Here is an 18,942-nt window from a genome sequence, read left to right on the forward strand (position 1 = left end):
CCTGGCAGGACCTGTGGCCCCGTGAAGAGAGGAGCCTGCGCTGAAGCAGGTTTGCTGGCAGGGCTTGTGACCCTGTGGGGCACCCACGCTGGAGCAGTCTGTTCCTGAAGGACTGAACCCCAGGGAAGGGACCCACGCTGGAGCAGGGGAAGAGTGTGAGGAGTCCTCCCCCTGAGGAGGAAGGAGCGGCAGAGACAACGTGTGATGAGCTCACCGCAACCCCCATTCCCCATCCCCCTGTGCTGCTGGAGGGGAGGAGGTAGAGAACTCAGGAATAAAGTTAAGCCCAGGAAGAAGGGAGGGGTGGGGGGAAGGTGTTTTAAGACTTAGTTTTTATTTCTCATTATCCTACTCCGATTTGATCAGTAATAAATTAAATTAATTTCCCCAAGTTGAGTCTGTTTTGCCTGTAACGGTATTTGGTGAATGATCTCTCCCTGTCCTTATCTCGACCCACGAGCCTTTCCTTCTATTTTCTCTCCCGTGTCCCGCTGAGGGAGGGGAGTGATAGAGTGGCTTTCATGGACACTTGGCATCCAGCCAGGATCAACCCACCACAGCTTAATATGTTATTCCCCAGTTCTTGCTTGGGCAAAGGCAGTGAAACTCATCCCTATCAGCTTCTGCTCTCCATTGAGGATTTTGTAGACCTCTTTCCTACTTACCTTACATTGTCTCTTTTCTGAGCTGAAGAGTCCTAAACTATTTAAGGTTTTAAATTCATACCTTAGGTCATCCCACATGCACTTCTGTTGACCTTTTCCAGTTCTTGTAGATCCTATCATCTGTGATGAAAAGACCAGAAGTGCACAAAGTAAACAAAGTCTGGGTGAACCATGGATTTCTACAGTGCTGAGCTGATGCATGGAATTATGTATTATGATTCATAGTGGTCACTGCAGAACAACATCATTTTGTACACAAAGCTATGACTGGATTACCCCGTGTGCATTACTTCACACTTACAAATGCTGAATTTCACCTTCAAACGTTCATGCTATCATGCACACCCTTGGGTATGTAGCATATACCCTAAGCATCTCCTTAGAGAAACACCACTCTGGTGGGTATCAATGTAGACCTCGTTATTTTAAACACTTTGAACCAGAAAAAATGACAAAAATGATCAGGTGACTTTAGGATGATCTCTGACCCTCTCATGTATCAGCATAGATGTAGCCAAACAGACACTGAACCCAAAATGGAGCACAGTCAATCTAGGGAACATTCATCAAGGCACCGCAAACCCTGACGGTTCCTGCCCAGGCCCCCAGGGCTGCCCCCACCCTGCCCAGGGCCCAGGACCCCATGTCAGGGCTGTCAGCCCCTGCCCCAGCGATGCCACAGCAGGGCTGGTTTCCAGCTCCCCGCAGCCCTGCCCTGCCCGGCCATGGGCCCCGCTGTGCCAGGCCCACCCGTGGGCCCACATCCCAGCCTGGCCTCAGCCCGTCCCCGGGGAGGTGCCTGATGCCCAGGGCTGGGGCTGCCCCGTGCCTGGCTGGGGCTGGAACGGGCCCTGGCTGCCAGCCCCCTTCAGAAATGCATTGAAATTTAAAAATATATGTATTTGGTGCACCGTTTTGGGCAAGGAGAAGGATTCCAAGTTAGCCAACATCTCATTCAAGTATTGCTGCTTTTAAAATTTGTGTGAAGGGGGTATGCCAATGCCAGCTTCTAAGATATATATAAAAAAAGAAAAAGATGAACAGGTATGCAAGCTAAAAAGAATCAATCTTCAAAATGCTTGGGAAAAATAAGACTTAAAATGATACAGAAATCTAAAAAAGGCACAATAGCAATGGGAAAGAGATGATTAATTTTATTTCATAACTTGATTTCCCTGGCCTGTTCTAAGCTTGGAATTTTCTCACACATGGCAGGTGCAAACAAAGGAAAGAATCTTAAATCATGTCCTTTTTATTTTTTTTCTTATTATAGATATAAAAAATTTCAAGCATATTAATAGATTAAATATTGCTAAACAATAACAAAAAAACCCACAAAAAAATGAAACCCAAAACTAAACAGAAGCCTATGCATTCATGTCTTCTGAGTAAAATTACATTAACTACAGAGGCAATCAAGTAAGCGTGTTGCCCAGGACCCGTATTCCCCAAACCAAAGGCGATATAGACATGAACTTCTTAATAACCTCTCAAATGGCAATCTGTATTTATGTGTATATCTTTTTTTTACATATATATATATGTACGTCAACTCATACCCACTGACCAAGGAAGGTAGAAGTCTTGCTACCTTATGGTGCCCCAGAAGGACATGTTTCCAGTGTCAAAGAGCAGTATGTTGGGCCACTTTAATTCTTCTCCTCCTCTCTAAACACCACCCACAAAACCTCACAGTATACATCGTCGGACTCAAAAGATTGCAGTCGTTGGGTTCATTTCTGTATTCCTTTCTCAAGGAACAATCCTGCTGACCCAAATGGGAATTTTGCCTAATCTGAGCTAACTAGAGGCTAGTTAGTAAAATGTCATGAAGAGATTCCTGTTCCTTTTTAGACAATGTCAGAAGAGGGATGAAGGGCTATGAAGAGCTGCATGAAGCTTGAGAGAAGAACATTTTCAGTCAGTTGTGAGCATCTTTTCTCTCTTGCAAAAGAAGCAACTCCATATTTTTCAAAATATAGCAGTTGATGTCCAAAGTCAACATTTCTGCCCTTTTGGCTCTATTTGGTGTCAGTTACAGTTCAGGCACATTGCAGAACATTTTAGGAGGCACTAAGCACTTGAGGATCAGGTTCAAGATAAAACAGAGTGAAAATCTGCATTAGAGCTAAAAGAAGTAATGGTTTTCATTGTAAAAATACTTGCATGTTTAAAAAAAAAAAAAGAGATTTCAGTATAACCTCCAAAAAAGTTTCTGCCACAGCAAAATGCTGAAAACAGTTTTGGTAGTGAGAAAGCTGGAATTCTGTGAAAGTGGATGGTGAAGGGACTTGAACAGCAAGGTGAAACCATGCACTGCTAAATTAATACACAGGTTTGCAAAACATAAATAAACTAACTGAATTTCTGCTTAATGGATGTGGGACGGCTTAGGAAGAGCCCTTGTTCTTTCTTTGGAGGTCCTGGTGCAAGCAGGCATTTTGGAGCATGTGCTAGAGCTGAACAGGAGCTCAGAGCCCTGGACTCACACAGCAACATATTCTGTGGGCTCCTCTCTTTCAGTACACGTGAGGTGATTTAAAGTAGCAAGCCCATCTCACCGCACATGTGCACCCAGCACACAGGCTGGTAGTGCAGGGTAGCTTCCAGGCAAATTGATGGGAAGGTTTGGATGGGTTATGTATCACTAAGGTTGGCCTTGTGGGCAGAAAATGTGCAGATCAATTAAAACTAACACTGTGAAATGCCACAAAACACTTCAGATGGCTTTTGAAAGGTAGTACTAGGTCCACTCACATTTATCCTGTGCCAATAACTGATGATAGTTTAGCAGAAGATAGGATATACAAATATCTCACAGTTGATTTTGTGGTTATCCAGCCTCTATCGTGAAGAAATTTGTGTGATTAGTGGTGGAAAATTGTGTTTTAATCATGTCATATACAAAGAAAAAAGGCAGATTTTAAGGGCCGTGAGTGTTGTCTTTTACTTAGGCACAGGAGCTCAGAAATCAGTATGGGTCTACTCAAGGCAGACCTCGCATGTGGTGTCCGAACCAACTATCCACGATGTTGAAGACAGCCTCCTACTCAGCATTGGAGGGAGGCGCAGTGCAGCAAAAGGATACCGTATATCTTGTCTCGCTTGTGAGGGGAAACTTGTCTGGCTCTGTCAGGTGTTTTTTGGCTCTTCTCCGTCAATAAGGGCCAAAGGTAGGTAAAAAGCTGTAAATACTACAGGAAAAACTTTGCCTTTGTCTGTCCCCAGTACATATTCTGTAGCAGGTGTCTTTCCAAGCACACAGGCAGTTGTTGAGATGTGAGGATAATTAAAACATGACACAGTATATCCAAACAAGCTGGAGAAGGATATTTCAGAGAGGAGTCCCAAACACAGGACTGCATAATCAACCTGCCATTACCTATTTCCAGGGTATTTGGTACATCACCCATTCTAAAGCTTTGCTTTCATTTTTTCTTCTTCTTTCTGTTTGCCCACTTGAAAGAAGTATGTTTCTGACATCTGGCCATAGGGATAGGTTTTCAGCTGGTTTCTGCTGGCACAGAATCACTCCAGTCTGTGGCTGAATTCTCATATATCCAGCTGAAAATCTGGATAATAATCCACACCATTGCCGTAAGGAAGATAAACTCATTGTTCATGCACTATAGAAAGCTAAATTCTCTGCTAAGGAGGATGGCGCTTCTCTGTATAACCTATAGTGAATTGGTGAAAATGACTATTTGATACCATTACATATGAGCAGCAGCATTATTACTGTAGTAGGTCAATGTGAGAATATGTTTTCTTAAATCAACTGCTCCCCACTGTCCTGAGAAATTAGTAACTTCAAGAAATGAAAATATAATCCATTCAGCAGCTGAAGTAGTCTCAAACATTGATAGTTCTAGCTTTCCTTTCATTGCATGAGAAATTTTGCTATATAAAATTGAAATAAATAACATGAGTCAACCTAACCTTTTCAAAGGTTAGTGTGGTTTGGTTCTGATAAAGAGTTGGGTGAGTGTTGTGGTGAATTCACAGTGGCTATGCATTATGCATTAATTGTAAAATGACAAGCTATGTTTACTCATTCTTTTATGGAAATACAACAAAAGAGAAAGCAATATATTATAAACAAACAAACAAAAAACACAGCACATATTGCTTAGAAAAATAACTCCCCTACCCCAAATCCAACTTCAGTTTATGCTCTAATTCATATACAGCTATATTTCACATTCACTGAGAATCACAAGCCTTTGGTTAAATACTGAAATCATACAACATAAAAGTAATTTTTGTTCTAAACTTATCCCTTGTCTTCATGCAGTAGGACTAATTCCAGGCCAACCCCTCATTATCAATGTTGGGTTTGTTTCAGTGCCTTCTTGAATAAACTCAGTTCCTTCAATGGTTCCATTTCTTACCAGAAAATACAGGAGTAGGATGCGTGATATAAGTACAGCTTGAGTTTGTCACTGGAGCAAGGTATTTTGAGGGTAGCCATTCAAAAAGAAATGTATTCTGTGTCTACCTATGGATCTCAGAGGTGCCTTTCTTCTGGGGATGTCTAAGGCTAAAAAACACTTTCCTGCCTTTGCAAATAGACCTTTACTCCCTCTAACCCATCCATAGGTCCGCTTGACATCGACCTGGCTGACATGGTCCTGCCAGAGAATAAGCTTTCCCTTCTGTTTTCCAAACTGTCGCTGAGCAGTACCTTAGGGCGAAACACTTGCATGAATTTCTGGTAAAATTCTTTGGATGCAAAATAATAAATGAAGGGATCTATGCAGTTGTTGAGGCAACTGAGGCACAAGGTGAACTTGTAGGCAGGGTACAAACTCCTGCCATAAAATAGGCGGATGATCATATGCACAAGTAGGATAAAGTTATTGGGGGCGAAGCAAGTGATGAATACCAAAAGGACTATCATCGCCAGGTATATGGATCTAGTCTTCTGCCTGTTACCATACCTGTTCGATGTCTGAATAAGCTTCCGAATGGTGCCAATATAGCATCCAACTGTTACAACAAAAGGGATCAGGAAGAGCACGACAAATAGCGTGAGGAGAAAGGCTACCCAGGCTGCGAAGTTGGGCAGCATATCCCATTTGAGGACATCAAAACAGGTTATAATCCCCAGTTCTTTCACTTCATAGGTCAGATCTGTGCTTTCAAGTGGGTAGAAGGCTAGTAGCAACAAAATCCACATACCTAGGCAGGCAGCCAGGGCATATCTTTTTCTTCTCCACTTGATCAACTTCATGGGATATACCACACCCATGTACCGCTCGATGCTGATACAGGTCATGGTCAGTATGGAAGAATACATGTTGGAGTAGAACATCACGGTCACGAGGCTGCAAAGAGTCTTGCCAAAGCTCCAGTGATTGTTTTGGATATGATAAAAAATCTGGAAGGGAAAGCAGCTGGCCAGCATGAGGTCTGTGATGCTTAGGTTGATCATGAAGATAACAGAAGGTGTTTTGGGTTTGATGTGACAGCAGAGCACCCAAAGGGAGAACAAATTGCCAGGGATACTGATCATAGCCACCAGTGTATACACAACTGAGAGGGTGATGGAGATAGCTTTATTCTGGAGCATTGCCAGCGTTTCAACGTCCAGGTGGGATGATTCGTTTCCAACCATTATTCAAAAGGGGGTTGTTGATCCCTATAAGCCAGCTGGATCATATCATGAACACTTGGCTTAAAAACCTAGAGAACAAATGTCAAGATAGAAAAGCAATATGTCAAAACAGAAATTAAGAACGTACTTCTTCCATTAATCAAACTAAGAAAAAGCCCTCTGAATGAACTGAATCCCTTAAAATTATCTCCTGAAAACCCTCTCCTCCCTCCGAATCATGGTAATGATTTACCAGTCTCATTTCTTCCTAGCTTTGAACAGCTACTTTTTCTCTGCTGAATGGCTTTGTGGTACTTTTTGCAGTCTATATGTTATCACAACTCTTACATTATTGTAGCATAAAGAAAATCACATATAACAAATTGAAATTAAATTGATGTCTTCTGCATGAGAACACTATGCCATAGGATCTCCATGACCTAAATCCATCCTATCTACACTGGATGCCATGACCTTGCTTCTTGTCATACACAATATTTTCTGACTTTTTCTTTTTTTGGCCAACTAAACAGTGATCCATTCCAAGTAAGTGCTGGATTTCTTGTAATTTTTTTTTTTTTTTTTAAGTTGCGGAAAGGAGAACATGCAATCAATTATTCTATAACACCATGTATAATCGAGAACCAGGGACAGATTGCCGTTGCTTGGACTTGTTTACAGGCTGAAGGGACTAGGCTAAAGAAGTAGTAAAGAAGTAACAAGACCTCTTCTAACAAAAAAAAAGCTATTGAGTTTCAATTTCTGCAAGATGTAAGTTATTAAAAATTGTTCTGTTTGCAGCTGTCTTATTGGCATCACCTGTAATTCTGCAAAATTAGTTTCAGTTTTGCAGTCTGCAAAGCAAAACCGTGCTTTCACTGTCTGGCCTATATAGATCTTTCTTGGCAGACGCAGTAGCTTATGGTTTAGATTATTTATTTTATATGGTGTAGCAGCACTTAGCAGCTGCAAACAAGACCTCAGCCTCAATGTGCTATATGCATGCATACTTACTTTCATTAAGCTGCAAGTACAGGGATGCAATTTCATACAAGTACAGGGTCAAAAAAGTGAAGAAATGGCAATGAATGACCAGAAAGGCAGAGGATAGAGCAACAGTAAGTTCTGTGAAGAGTGGCAATAGGGGCCTGAAAAGGGTGCTGCTCTGGGCACATCTATGCTGTTTTATGAAAGAGGGGCAGAGAGTGGGTTCAGGCACACACTCCTATTTGTGGACTCTGGTCACCTGCACTGTTTAATCCAAGCATCTCTTTGCAAGACACATCTGCTGTGGGGGTTAAGATTAAACAAACGTAGGTGCCAGTCACTTGGTGTCACTTAATCTCAGATCTAGTTAAATATGATCTTTAATTTCATTGTGTGGTCATAGCCCGTGAGCAGTGTAACAGGTCAGTCCCTCAGAGAGGTCAACCCTCAATGCTGGCTAACTCTAGCTGGAAATAACCATTCTGACAAAAACTGTGATTTCTGGCAGAGAGTCTTACTGAATAACTTGCTAGACCTTTCACTAAATAACTATGGATGGTTCCCGAGACCTGGCAAAGGTGAAGTCTCTACTGAAGGCTGTAGTGCAGTAGAGAGATCCTCAATTCTAAAAATAAACTGAGCGCAGATCGAGAAAAAGCACAGCTACAGCAGCTAGAAGGTCAGTGGGGGCTTATTTCTGTTGTTTCTTGATCTGATCAATTTGACGTAGTGCTTCAAATGTCAGCTAAAAATATTCAGAAGTAGTGAGAGTCAGAATCAAACACGTGATGTTAACTAACGTTGCCTGTCTTTCAGGAGCTTCTAGCTGAGTTGTTGGAAGCCCAGAAAAAGGCACAAGAAAATAGGAATTGCAAAGAAGTCAGAGATGTGTTCCTAGTATATCATGCACATGATGCAGAGCAACCATGTTCCAAGTAATGAGCACATCACATGATCACAACTGCAAAAACCCCTTTGAGCCAAATCCATTGCAGATGAAATTCTGTTCTTGTCAGTGGAGCTATATCAAGAATGAAACTAACTCTTCAGTTTTCAGGGGAACTTGAAAAAGCACTCACTGACATAAAGCTCTTGGAAAAAAACCTTAATGCTATCTATTTCAAGTCTTCTGTCTATGACTTACCATAGTAAATACCTATTCTTGAACTCTATTGCCTCAAAAATCTTTCTCAAGTGGCACCCCTTTGTGCCTAACAACCCTAAACTTCCCAAAACAAACAGAAAATTTTTCTATATCAAAGTATCTACAGAGATCTAACAATAAGCCTTTACAAATGAAAGATATTTGCTCTCACAGGCTAAGGGATCTCACCTCTAGATACTATTCGTGTAGAAATTGTATATACTTGGGAAGTAGGAGTATAGGTGAAAATTTCCATTAAATCTGTCACACTGGTCATAAAGCTATTGAATACCTCTTACATTCAGTTTTGTGTTAGGGCAAATCACAAACAAATTTTCTTCTAAACTTGCTTTTTCTGAGAGCACATCCTGATAAGAAGGAGATAAAAAAATGCATGCATAGATGCTGCAGTATGCAAAACAGTGTCAGGATTCATGACCTGACTACAGGCAAATTTTATGCACTTGTGGAACACTGCTGTCAGTAAAACACAAGTGCCTCCCAAATTTAGGCATCTCTTGAATAGGGGTGAAAGGCGCCAGACTTTGTGGTTATGTGCCTACAAGAGCTCTCCAAAAAGGGTAGGTGCCCTTGGCATGGTTTTCAGTAAGAAAGATGTCCATCACAAGGAACAAAAGAAGAACGATGCAGTGGTTCCCTAGTGTCTTCTTCAGGGTAGGAGGGGTCATGCAATGCACACAAGACTGTTGTTGCAAGTTATTCTTGAGGGCAAATAGCCTTTTGGGGAAATATGAAGTACAGAAAATCCTCTTTCCAACTTTGCCTTTCCTTTTGCCAAATCTTTCTGGGGCCCTGATCCTGACTTCCTTGTTCAGGAAAGCCTGGGCTAACAGAAATTCCTGCTCTGAGTCACCCTTACGTGTGATGCTTTGCTTTATAAATGCCCAGATTAAGCCGATGGAACCACAATGTAGAATTTCAACATACTTTAACTCTCCCATTATTGTGTCTATTTGGGTTTAGTTAACGCAGTATTTATATTTTCATCTTGCTCAGGGTAACTTCATGTCCTTCCCCCACTGCAACCACAGTCTCTGTCTGTCTTCTATGGTTTAACTTGAAAATGTCATAAATCAAGCAAGAAAGTAATCTTTATGAGGATTAGAATTAGATTCCCCTTACATTTTATGAGTTACTTCCTTTCAATTTCAGGTTTCCAACACAATTTCTATCAGTGGGACTTGCATGGATTCTCTGCAAGAGAAACTTTGCTGCAGGGTAATTTTAAAACATGAACCCTCAGCTAAAGTTTCATATGCATAATCTGTAAAAATATAGTTCTGTTACATAAATATCCCTGTTAGACATGGCTTTGCTTTGATTTTGGGGAGAGCTATATTTAGACTACAACAGACAAGTGGACATACAGGTAGACTGAAACAAAAACCCAATATTCTTCAAGTGAGAGATCCAGTCTTATTGCCATTTACATCAGTCCTCAAGCTTCTGACATAGAAAGAGAAATGTTAAGCTTTTCTGCTTGCCTCATTTCTGAAACATTTAGTGGATGGATGTATTTTAGTTTTGTATTAGGTACTAAGGGCACCTACAGCCTCTGGAGTAACCTTTACCAAATTCAGGTAGGATTTTTTTGCTCCTCTTCATACTCACTGGCTCATGGCACACTGAACAGAAAGCTCACTTGGAAATTCAGTAACACCAGGTTTTCATCCCAGCTGTAACAATAAGGAAAGGTGACAGCTGCTTAGTGCCTTTTTGACAGGAATGGTGATTCCTTTCCCTTCAATTGACAAAAGATGACAAATAAAACATTAAAGAGTATACTGAAAATCAAACAGTAAAAAATCAGAAGAGGACTGTGTTATTTCTTTGCCATGGAAGAGTAACAACAGAGATGTGTCTACTTTCTTTTTGGGGGACTACTAAATAAAACTGATGTGTTCCCTCTCTTAGATGTATTCTCTTCCTGTTGTCGATATCAAGTGCACCTGTGAAAAAGACTGAAAAGCCCGTGAGCCAACTGAAAACCAGAATTACCATTTTATAAAAAGTTTTGTGATTTGTTTTGTGATTTGAGATGGAAAAATAAATCTCAAAACACACAATGCAGCAGAAAGCCTCCAAAACACATTCTGTTTAATCATTTTTGGTTCACTACCTGTCAAAGCACTATTGTGTAGAATAAAAAGGTCTTAATTCATAAATTCTTTGACATTGCTATACTTTTGGAAAGACACCCTTCCAGCTGAAGAATGTAGGATGGCATGTTTCAGATTACAGGAAAAACAAACTGAAATGCAATTTCAACTCAATTGCAAACACCCAGAATGAAGCAAAATAAAAGCACAGATCTTATTGTAAGCACTTAGAGAAATCATATTAACAGCTTTTAATTGATGCAAATGTGGCCAAAGAATGTATTTTGTTTTTTCTCAAAAGACTGCATTTTTTTGAAAAAGAATTTTTTTTTTTTTTTACTTGCTCAGTTTAATACTATTGCAAAGCAGTAACAAGAGCTAGAGGGTTAGGATAGTTTATGTCTACCTAAACGTAGCTAAAACTGGTGAAAACTTAGGGATCCTCAGTGTGCAGTTATTCAAACCCTCCTGGACTCTCTGTATTGCTAGTGAGATGAAAGAATATTAGACAAGCACAGAAAACAGACACTTAATTTCTATTGTAGACTGAGTATGAGGAGAAGGAGCCAGAAAGGCAAGGAGTCAGGAGCTAGTCATCTTGAGTTGTGGGAAAAGTGACAAACACTTTGATATTTAGATAGAGTAAGGGGTTTTAATATGAGGAACAAGAAGAAAAAGTGCCCTTTTGTAACACATCTCAGTTATTGTTCCTAAAGCATCATTGATGCAATTCAGAGAAACACTTCTGCAAATGTTCAAGTTCATCAAAGTGAGGCATGTAAATGAGTGCATCTCTGCTTGTGTGTTCCTTAGACTGAACACGGGCTTTACTGAAAGAAGCTGCAGGTTTTGTCTGGATGGTTCTTTCTCACCCTTGCAATAAACTTTTATGCAAATTTTAGCTTGCAGGGTTACATTTCTACATCTCTAAAAGCCAAGGGTTTGGTTCACTCAGTCAAGATCTGAACCTAAGTCTTCTAAGAAAATTCTTTATATTGGGCCTTCCCTGTTCTTTTTGCTGATGTCTTTTATTTGTTTCTGTTGTTTTGTTCTGAGTATCATTTTTGCAATGATCGGAAACTGTTGCTGAGCCTGTAGTTATGTTATCGCAAAGGCATTGTTTCACACTAGGCTTTAGCTTATCTTCTTTTAAGAATAAGTACATTTGGGAAGTGAGACTTCTACCCTTTGTGCACTTGTGTGTACAACTATTTCTGAGCAAACAAAACAAATCTGAAAACATCTAACTAGCTGCAATATTCCTGACCTTCTATGTCATTTAGCTTTAGAAAAATAAAACTGTTCTTTATTTCTTATTTTTCACCAAAGATTATTCAGATAAAGGACACAAGAAGAGTATATGTATGCCTTCACTGCAAAAGATGGCATATTTTTTACAATGAAGGAGTTACTGTATAATCTCTATATTAATCAAAAACTCTTGCGGAGACAAACTTCAGTCTTTATCTTAGTACACCTCAGTCAAAGTAAACCCTATGGTGGTTATAGCTCTGACCTCAAATAGTTAGGGCAAGGTAAAACAAGAGTGTCTTCTCTCCACAAGGATTTCACATTGAGAGGTAAAAAAACCCTCTTTTTCAGTAAAAAAAAAGGTAGAAGTATTACCAGCTTTAGTATAGTAGAGGGGTACCTGCCTGTTGAGCTTGTTAGCTCTATCAATCTAGACAAAAGCAGCTTTATTCAAAAGTGAAGAAAAATAATCCTATCATTTCTGCCTATTAGAGAGTGCTTCTCTTCTCCAGCATGAGAGAGTACAAGTGGGCAGTTTCCAAGATTCAGCCAAAGAAGTCTTCCTAAGTGTGAAATTCACTCTTAGTAAGTGAATTAATGAATTGTTATGCATATACATACATTGTTATATATTGCATATATATGCAATATACAGGTGAGAGGCAAAGAAACATCACAAGGAAATACTGTACCGATTCTTCAGAACTAGCTAAGTAGTAAAATTAACTGTACGTAGCTAGCTTTACATTTCTATGTCTGTCCTGGACTATGCAGCTTTCCTGATAGTTGAATTTTAGTTAACTTGAGCCTTCACCTTTGCTAACCATAAATTATCAAAGTCAGGATTCTGTGCTGGTGTTAGCAACGTTCATACTAATTTAGATAAGGTTTGCATAAGGTTTGCATAAACACAGCCACTGTCATCTGTGTCAATAATCCTGTTCAGAGTGAAACTAGTCAATGTGGCCTTTAAAAAGTTCATTTCTGCAGTAGTCAGGTTTATGGAAATAGTAAGGGTGTGGGCCAGTATTGACAAAAACCTCTCACATCGGAAGCGCGGTTCTATGACTTTGAGTGCTAGTTACACTACAAAATGAAGCAGTTTGCAGTTTTCTTTATTGGTGTCCAATATAGTCCGCTTTTAAAAATTCTGTGAGCAAAACCTTAGGTCAGTTGAAACCCAACTTGTGCAACTCCACTGATAGATTTTCTAGGCTGTTTTAAATTTCAGTCAGAGTGAGCATCCTAAACTGGATTTAAAGAAGTTCCAGTTTATGGGCTAATAGCTAGAATATTATATATATATTGGTCTTTCCCACATACACAGACTTTGTAAGCTTAATTTTTTCAAGCCCAATACTTATAAAAGGATTAGCAAAGCTAAGGCAACCCCGTTTAAGAATTCAAAGTAACAGCCCATGAATTCATTCTACGGGACTTTTACACTCCTCTGTGGTCACTGCCTATGTGCATGCTCTTATTTCCCAACAGCACAAGGTAACTCACCTCTTGGTGAAATAATGCTGTCTTGCATGTATCATGGAGGAAGAGCGTGCATGCAAGCAGTTACTGAAATATTGCTGATGCCTGGTGGGGAACCTTGACTTCATTCAACCACAGTTTTTGTCAGATGGTGCATGGCCATGGATAACCAGCTCGCAAAGCTCCTTTTAAGCAAGCTGGTGGACATCCTGGGTGGTGTGATGTTATCCTGTGCCAGAGGGCTCTTCTGCAGGTAGCTTGCCCCTAAACTATTATTACACAATGTTGAGTTATATCAAGATGATGAAGATTTATGAATTTATTTATAGATTATATATTTATGATTTATTTTATAGAACTTTGACCACAGAAAGTGCCCAATCAAGTCTAAATTTAAATAGCACATAGACTGATTTCCTTTATAACTTTAAATCTTTCAGATATTGTCTATGTCCAGGATTGACAGACAATGGCTTCTGATCTGCAGTTACTTCCTATTACAAGTAATTGCCTCACATAGCTGTTGTGAAAGTCAGAGGAAAAAGTGTAGTCGATCATTTTCCTTCTGACCTCAAATGCCAGGAAAAGAAGTAACAGTTTGTTTGCACAAGGTTTTTTGTGGTAGACAATATGACAGATTCCCAACAGAGAATCCCTCAATCTGCAGAAAACTCTATGGTCTTACACTGAATCTGTATGGTCTAATTGGCATTTTACATATGTGTGTGTATATATATATTCTTTTTTGAAATCTGTACTTTCTATCTTTTCATCTCGCTTTTCTGTGAAACTCTTTTTGAACGTTTCCTCTCCTGTTCAGTCCACAAAGGAATTGAGGTAGAGCTGCGTGTGTGTTTTTGAAGATTATCTTTAGAGATTAAAAAAAAAAAAAAAGAAAAAGGAAAAAAAAAAAGCTCGCGCATTGCTTTTTCTTGCACTTGCACTATGGATATGACAGTCTGTAGCTTTTGATCAATTTAACATATGATGGAGTCCATAAACAGAACAGTCAACCAAGTTTTGCAGGTGCAGCTGAAAGGGTAATTTGGCATGATAATTGGGAAATGTTTTGAGAAAAGAATGTAGGGTAATTCTAACATTCATGTAATGTACTGGGGCCAGAAATTGGAAACAGTATTTTTAGGGGTGAATCAAAGAACTTGGCTGAGCATGTAGGCTGTCTTCAGATAGGCCTTCTGCCACTACTTCCACTAGTTGGTCTCAGTATGTACAAAACCTCTTACTACCTCCTAGGTAAATACACGTTTCAAAAAGCCCACACTGGATCCATAACAACTGCTGACTTGTAAATACAGACTGAATTATTGTTCCCCTTGTTAAGTAAGATCTATATGAATAGGCAACTCTTTTTCCAGAGCAGTAGCATTAAGTAGCAGGGTTTGGGTATAGCTGCCACCTTTCTTGCCCAGTCTTTGCTACAGCCATGGATTTAGCATCCATAGAAATCTAAATGTCTATTTTAGGGTGAGTTGGAAAGTGTGGATGCCACTGACTGTACTGGGTGGATCTCCAGTGACTGTAACAGGCTCATATGTAGTCACTTCCATTGTAAATGCAGGTGTTTGAAGCTGAATCCAGCCCATTTTAAACATCCTGTTGATTCAGATCCTGGTTTCCTGGAGGCCTGTAATTGCCTGGATTCTGTCAAAATCTGAACTAGTCCACTAAAATGTAATTGTCCCCTTTCACACTTGGACCACTAAATTGCCACTTTAAAATGACTAGGCCATCTTCCATGTGAAAATGAACTGGCACAGAATAGGACTAAATGCATTTTAGGATTTTACCTGCATCTGGCTTCTTTCACCTGTGTGTCAAAACCTACAGTCAGTTTTACCCGATTGTAAAACTGTTTGTGAAGCAAAGATGCCACAGCTGGGACTCAGAATAAGAATTATTTTGTCTTCTGTTTGTCCTTTTGCTGTACTTGCTCAGCACATCTCATTTAGCCTTTATTGACAGCCCACCTACAGGACTGACTGCTCTGCTCTCTCCCCAGATGCCTTCTGCAATGTACTGGCAGTGAACTCCTGGCAGACTGGGCGTTCTGCTGGCTCACACATCAGTTTTAGAAGTGATTCTCACATCACCACTAGTGAAAACAGTCTTGGCTGAAAAATACACGAGCTCTGTAGGAGCTAAAATGAGAAGCACTTGGCAGTTTTCTCCTATATCTGATTCTCTGCTCCTGAAAGGGCAGAAGAGCTACAGGTACAGAAAGAATGAGCCTTGCTTCTTGTCAAAGTGTGCCTCTTACTGGAAGGCTTTGATACAAAAAATGGGCTGCTGGAAGATCTTTTGTATGGCTGGAACTGATATTGTGTCCACTCATTCCCCTGGACCCACTGTCAATACCTGCTGAAAAGAGGTGACCACATGTATTCAGCAGGAGAAGTGTGCCTGGGCTGACGAAGGGCCAGTAGGCAGCAATGTATGCAATCCAAGGCAGTGAGAAACGTGTGAGTTTTGTGGTTGTCTCCTCGTTCCCTAGCGCTGTGGACAATGCTTCCCAGCCTTGCCTGAAGAGACCAGTGGTTGGGTCTCACCTCGGGTGATCTCCATGAGAAATCTTGCTCTGTCACAACTCTCCTTTGCACAGTTTCTCCTGCTGCTTATTGTCACAGCTGAGAGTGCAAACCCTCAATCGTATCTGCTCTGCTGAGCTGTATCACTGTATTTTTCCTGAGTGATGTTCAGTTGCCCTTGTGTATGGCCTTACAAATGGTTGTGATTCTCTGCTGGAGAAAGTGTCTTCATTTTTTCAACGTTACCATCAGCAGTCAATAGTATTCAAGCTACAATCATGGGGTACCCTGGCTGATTCTGCCTTTTAATTATGGTCATATAATGATCAGGGCATGTGTCACTGGGATATCCATGCATCGCCTGGATCTACCTTGAGAGGAGCAACTTAGGGGACGTGCAGTACCGCCATGGAGCCCAGATGGCATGACCAGGATTCATTTATCTCAGGATCAGTCCTGCAGGTCTGGTATTCATGCAGCTTGCAGTGAAGTCTGAGGCAGGTCTGTGTGCTATGTGCACAGCACCTCAGAGCTCTTTGCTTGGTAGGCAGAAGCCAGCTCATCCTGTCCGAGCTCATGCAAGCTCACGTCGTTCACATGCTGAAAGAACTGAAAGTTGGTTTCTCTGCAAAAACTCACGGCTTATGTTGAGCATCGATAACTGCAGCTGCACTGTTCGTGGCTGCCACAGGGCACAGTATAAATTCACATGTGCCTGAACGGTGCTGAACAGATGTACCCAAAAGCACAGTGCACAGGTAACAGGAACCTCAGAAATAGCTAACTACAGGAGCAGATATACTGTATGACCTAGTTTTAAAAGCAGTCTTGTATATGCACAGAAAGGAAAAAGAAAGGGCCAACGTTATTATTATTTTTTCCCTGACTTACCACTTAACACTTTTTTCCTGACTTCTTTTCAGTTTGGCAATTTGCTGCGAGTTAGAGGTATGACTGGTAACACACAAGAAGTGGAGATTATAAAATGGGAAAAAACCAGAAAAGATTTCTAACAAAAGCTTCACCTCTTGTTCAGTTTCTTTGTGACTACTTGAGCTATCAAACTAATACAAAGAGATACAACAGGAATAGCACCCTGAAACCACATCTGCTATCGTTTCATTCTTCTGAAAGTCCTCGAGTGCAGGTGAGACAAGCAAGTCGAAGTTCAGCCCTTCAGCTGAACCAAACTGCAAGTGCCCTCGTATTCAGGCTTTGGTCTCCCTCTCAAGTCCTCACTGCACTTAGGTAACTTAAATCCATAAGTAAGACAAAAATTGGATTCTATCCTTGTCTAACATACTCTTTCTGCACTGACAAGTATATAAGTGCTGTAATTATAGTCAAGATATATGTTGATATATTAGTATATGAATGTTACCTATGAAATAATCACAGGTGGAAGTCAAACATGTTCTGCAGCTGGTTTTGTTGGAGGAGGTAATCTCTGCACTTATCAACAGACAATACATTGCAACAGCTTGTTATTGGCTTTACTTGAGTTCCTCTTTATTGCTAGCAAAATGCCCTGAGATATCTGGGTCATCGCTGCTCTGGAAATCATTACTGGAAACTTGCCATCTTGAGAAAAAATAATGAAAGTGAAGATGCTGTGCTTTGAAGGGTGTTATTTATTGATCTGTGCACTAAAAGTTAGTGTCTTAACCGTAATTTTTATGACCTTGGCATTTAGCTCTGACTTAATAGAGCAAATTCTGGTTATTCCATTTGTGAACAGTCTGTATCTCACAATCTCTTCTACTATATATATCTGTGGTCTGCTGGTCTTAAGCGTATGGGCAAGAAAAACATATTCTTGCAATGTAAGCAAAGGTGTGAATCCATATCTCATCACCCACTCCATGTATCTGATCTCACTGATACAGACAAGGAAGTTGCTTACCCCTCTGGGATAAAGTTTTGCAAAATGGCTCCAGGTTACCACATGAGAAAGTGCATTCATTACTATATCATAGGACATACTATACTACAGCTAATATACTACCACCTCGTGCCCTATTTTGTCTCTGCCATGAGTTGTCTGCTTGCTCACATGCTTAAGGTAAATAAACACAGCCGAGATATTTTAAATGGTGACCACATGCAAGCAGCAGAGGCCGGTATGAGGTGAGAGCAGCCTTAGCGTGATTCTGATGCAGGCAGCACCTCAGGACAGGGTACACCAGCAAAGTAAAGGAGAGCGGGTAAGCCATCGTGAGGACAGGTAAGCATTCTTATTTATCCAACTTATAAAATGAATATTATGTATGAGATACTATTATGATAATATACTGGTGTAGTATTTTATATTAAACGTCATTTATACAATGTATGTATGTTATAAATATTTTTTTCACTGGTACCACAAACTGAAATACCTATAAACCCCATAATCAACCCCCCAAGTGCTAGACTTTCTTTTTTATCAGATGATGGTTTAGCCCATGTTACTGATTCATCGTATATATGTGTGCGTGTGTACATATATATGTGCACGGTATTATATATCTTATATTATATTGTATGACCATATATAATAATATATGATATTATTTTCTTGTTTCATAGTATAGATAGAGTTGATAACATTCTTCTGTTTTTAAACTTTCTTAGTTTAAGTGACATTTCAGCTATTTGGATATTAAGTGTTAGTAGGATAAACCTTTAAATGAAAGGAAAGCAATCCTACAGTAGGGGAGCTCCAAGTCCTAATGTAAAAAGTGCTCAGACTAAATTTAAAGTTTGAGTTTCACAGGTCCAAAACACTATGGAGAAAAATATCGGCTCCAGAACTTAGCCAGTCTTAAAGAGAATTTTCTTTTAAGGTGACACCTAAAATTCAACCACCTGGAAAAGTATACTAACTAACTCTGTGAAATGCAGTACAAGGACAAGTGCACAAAACTGCATTAGTTTTAAAAAATTTGCTTAGCTTAACCCCTAGACTGGAGAACTTAGAATTTTTAAGGTTTTATCGTAAAACAAATCCACATATTTTCAATGCAAGCTTTAGGTGATTCCAAACATAGCTATACACATGAGGTCTGGTGTGACTCAGTTTTCAGTCAGGTGCCACACACTGTGGCAGCTAATTAATTTCCCTTAAGTAATCATCGCCTGGCTGTGGGTCAAACTACTGAGGTTTAGCTGA

General features: G+C 40.1%; 1 protein-coding gene across 8 annotated transcripts in view; it reads right to left on the reverse strand.

The window, feature by feature from the left end:
• Positions 1–1,796: 1,796 nt before the first annotated feature.
• P2RY8 (P2Y receptor family member 8) overlaps positions 1,797–18,942 on the reverse strand; it is a 36,884-nt gene continuing 19,738 nt past the window's right edge. For 6 of the 8 annotated variants that reach the window (XM_082304882.1, XM_082304887.1, XM_082304883.1 and 3 more), the window contains one exon: positions 1,797–6,350. In XM_082304882.1, the coding sequence (XP_082161008.1) occupies positions 5,206–6,282 (1,077 nt within the window). In that variant the 5' untranslated portion in view covers positions 6,283–6,350 and the 3' untranslated portion in view covers positions 1,797–5,205. Of the gene's footprint in view, positions 6,351–10,024; positions 10,090–18,942 lie in introns of all 8 variants that reach the window. The other 2 variants (XM_082304886.1, XM_082304884.1) reach the window with 1 other exon arrangement.

The sequence above is a fragment of the Platalea leucorodia genome (assembly GCF_965183815.1).
Source record: "Platalea leucorodia genome assembly, chromosome: 2".
Lineage (NCBI taxonomy): Eukaryota > Metazoa > Chordata > Aves > Pelecaniformes > Threskiornithidae > Platalea > Platalea leucorodia.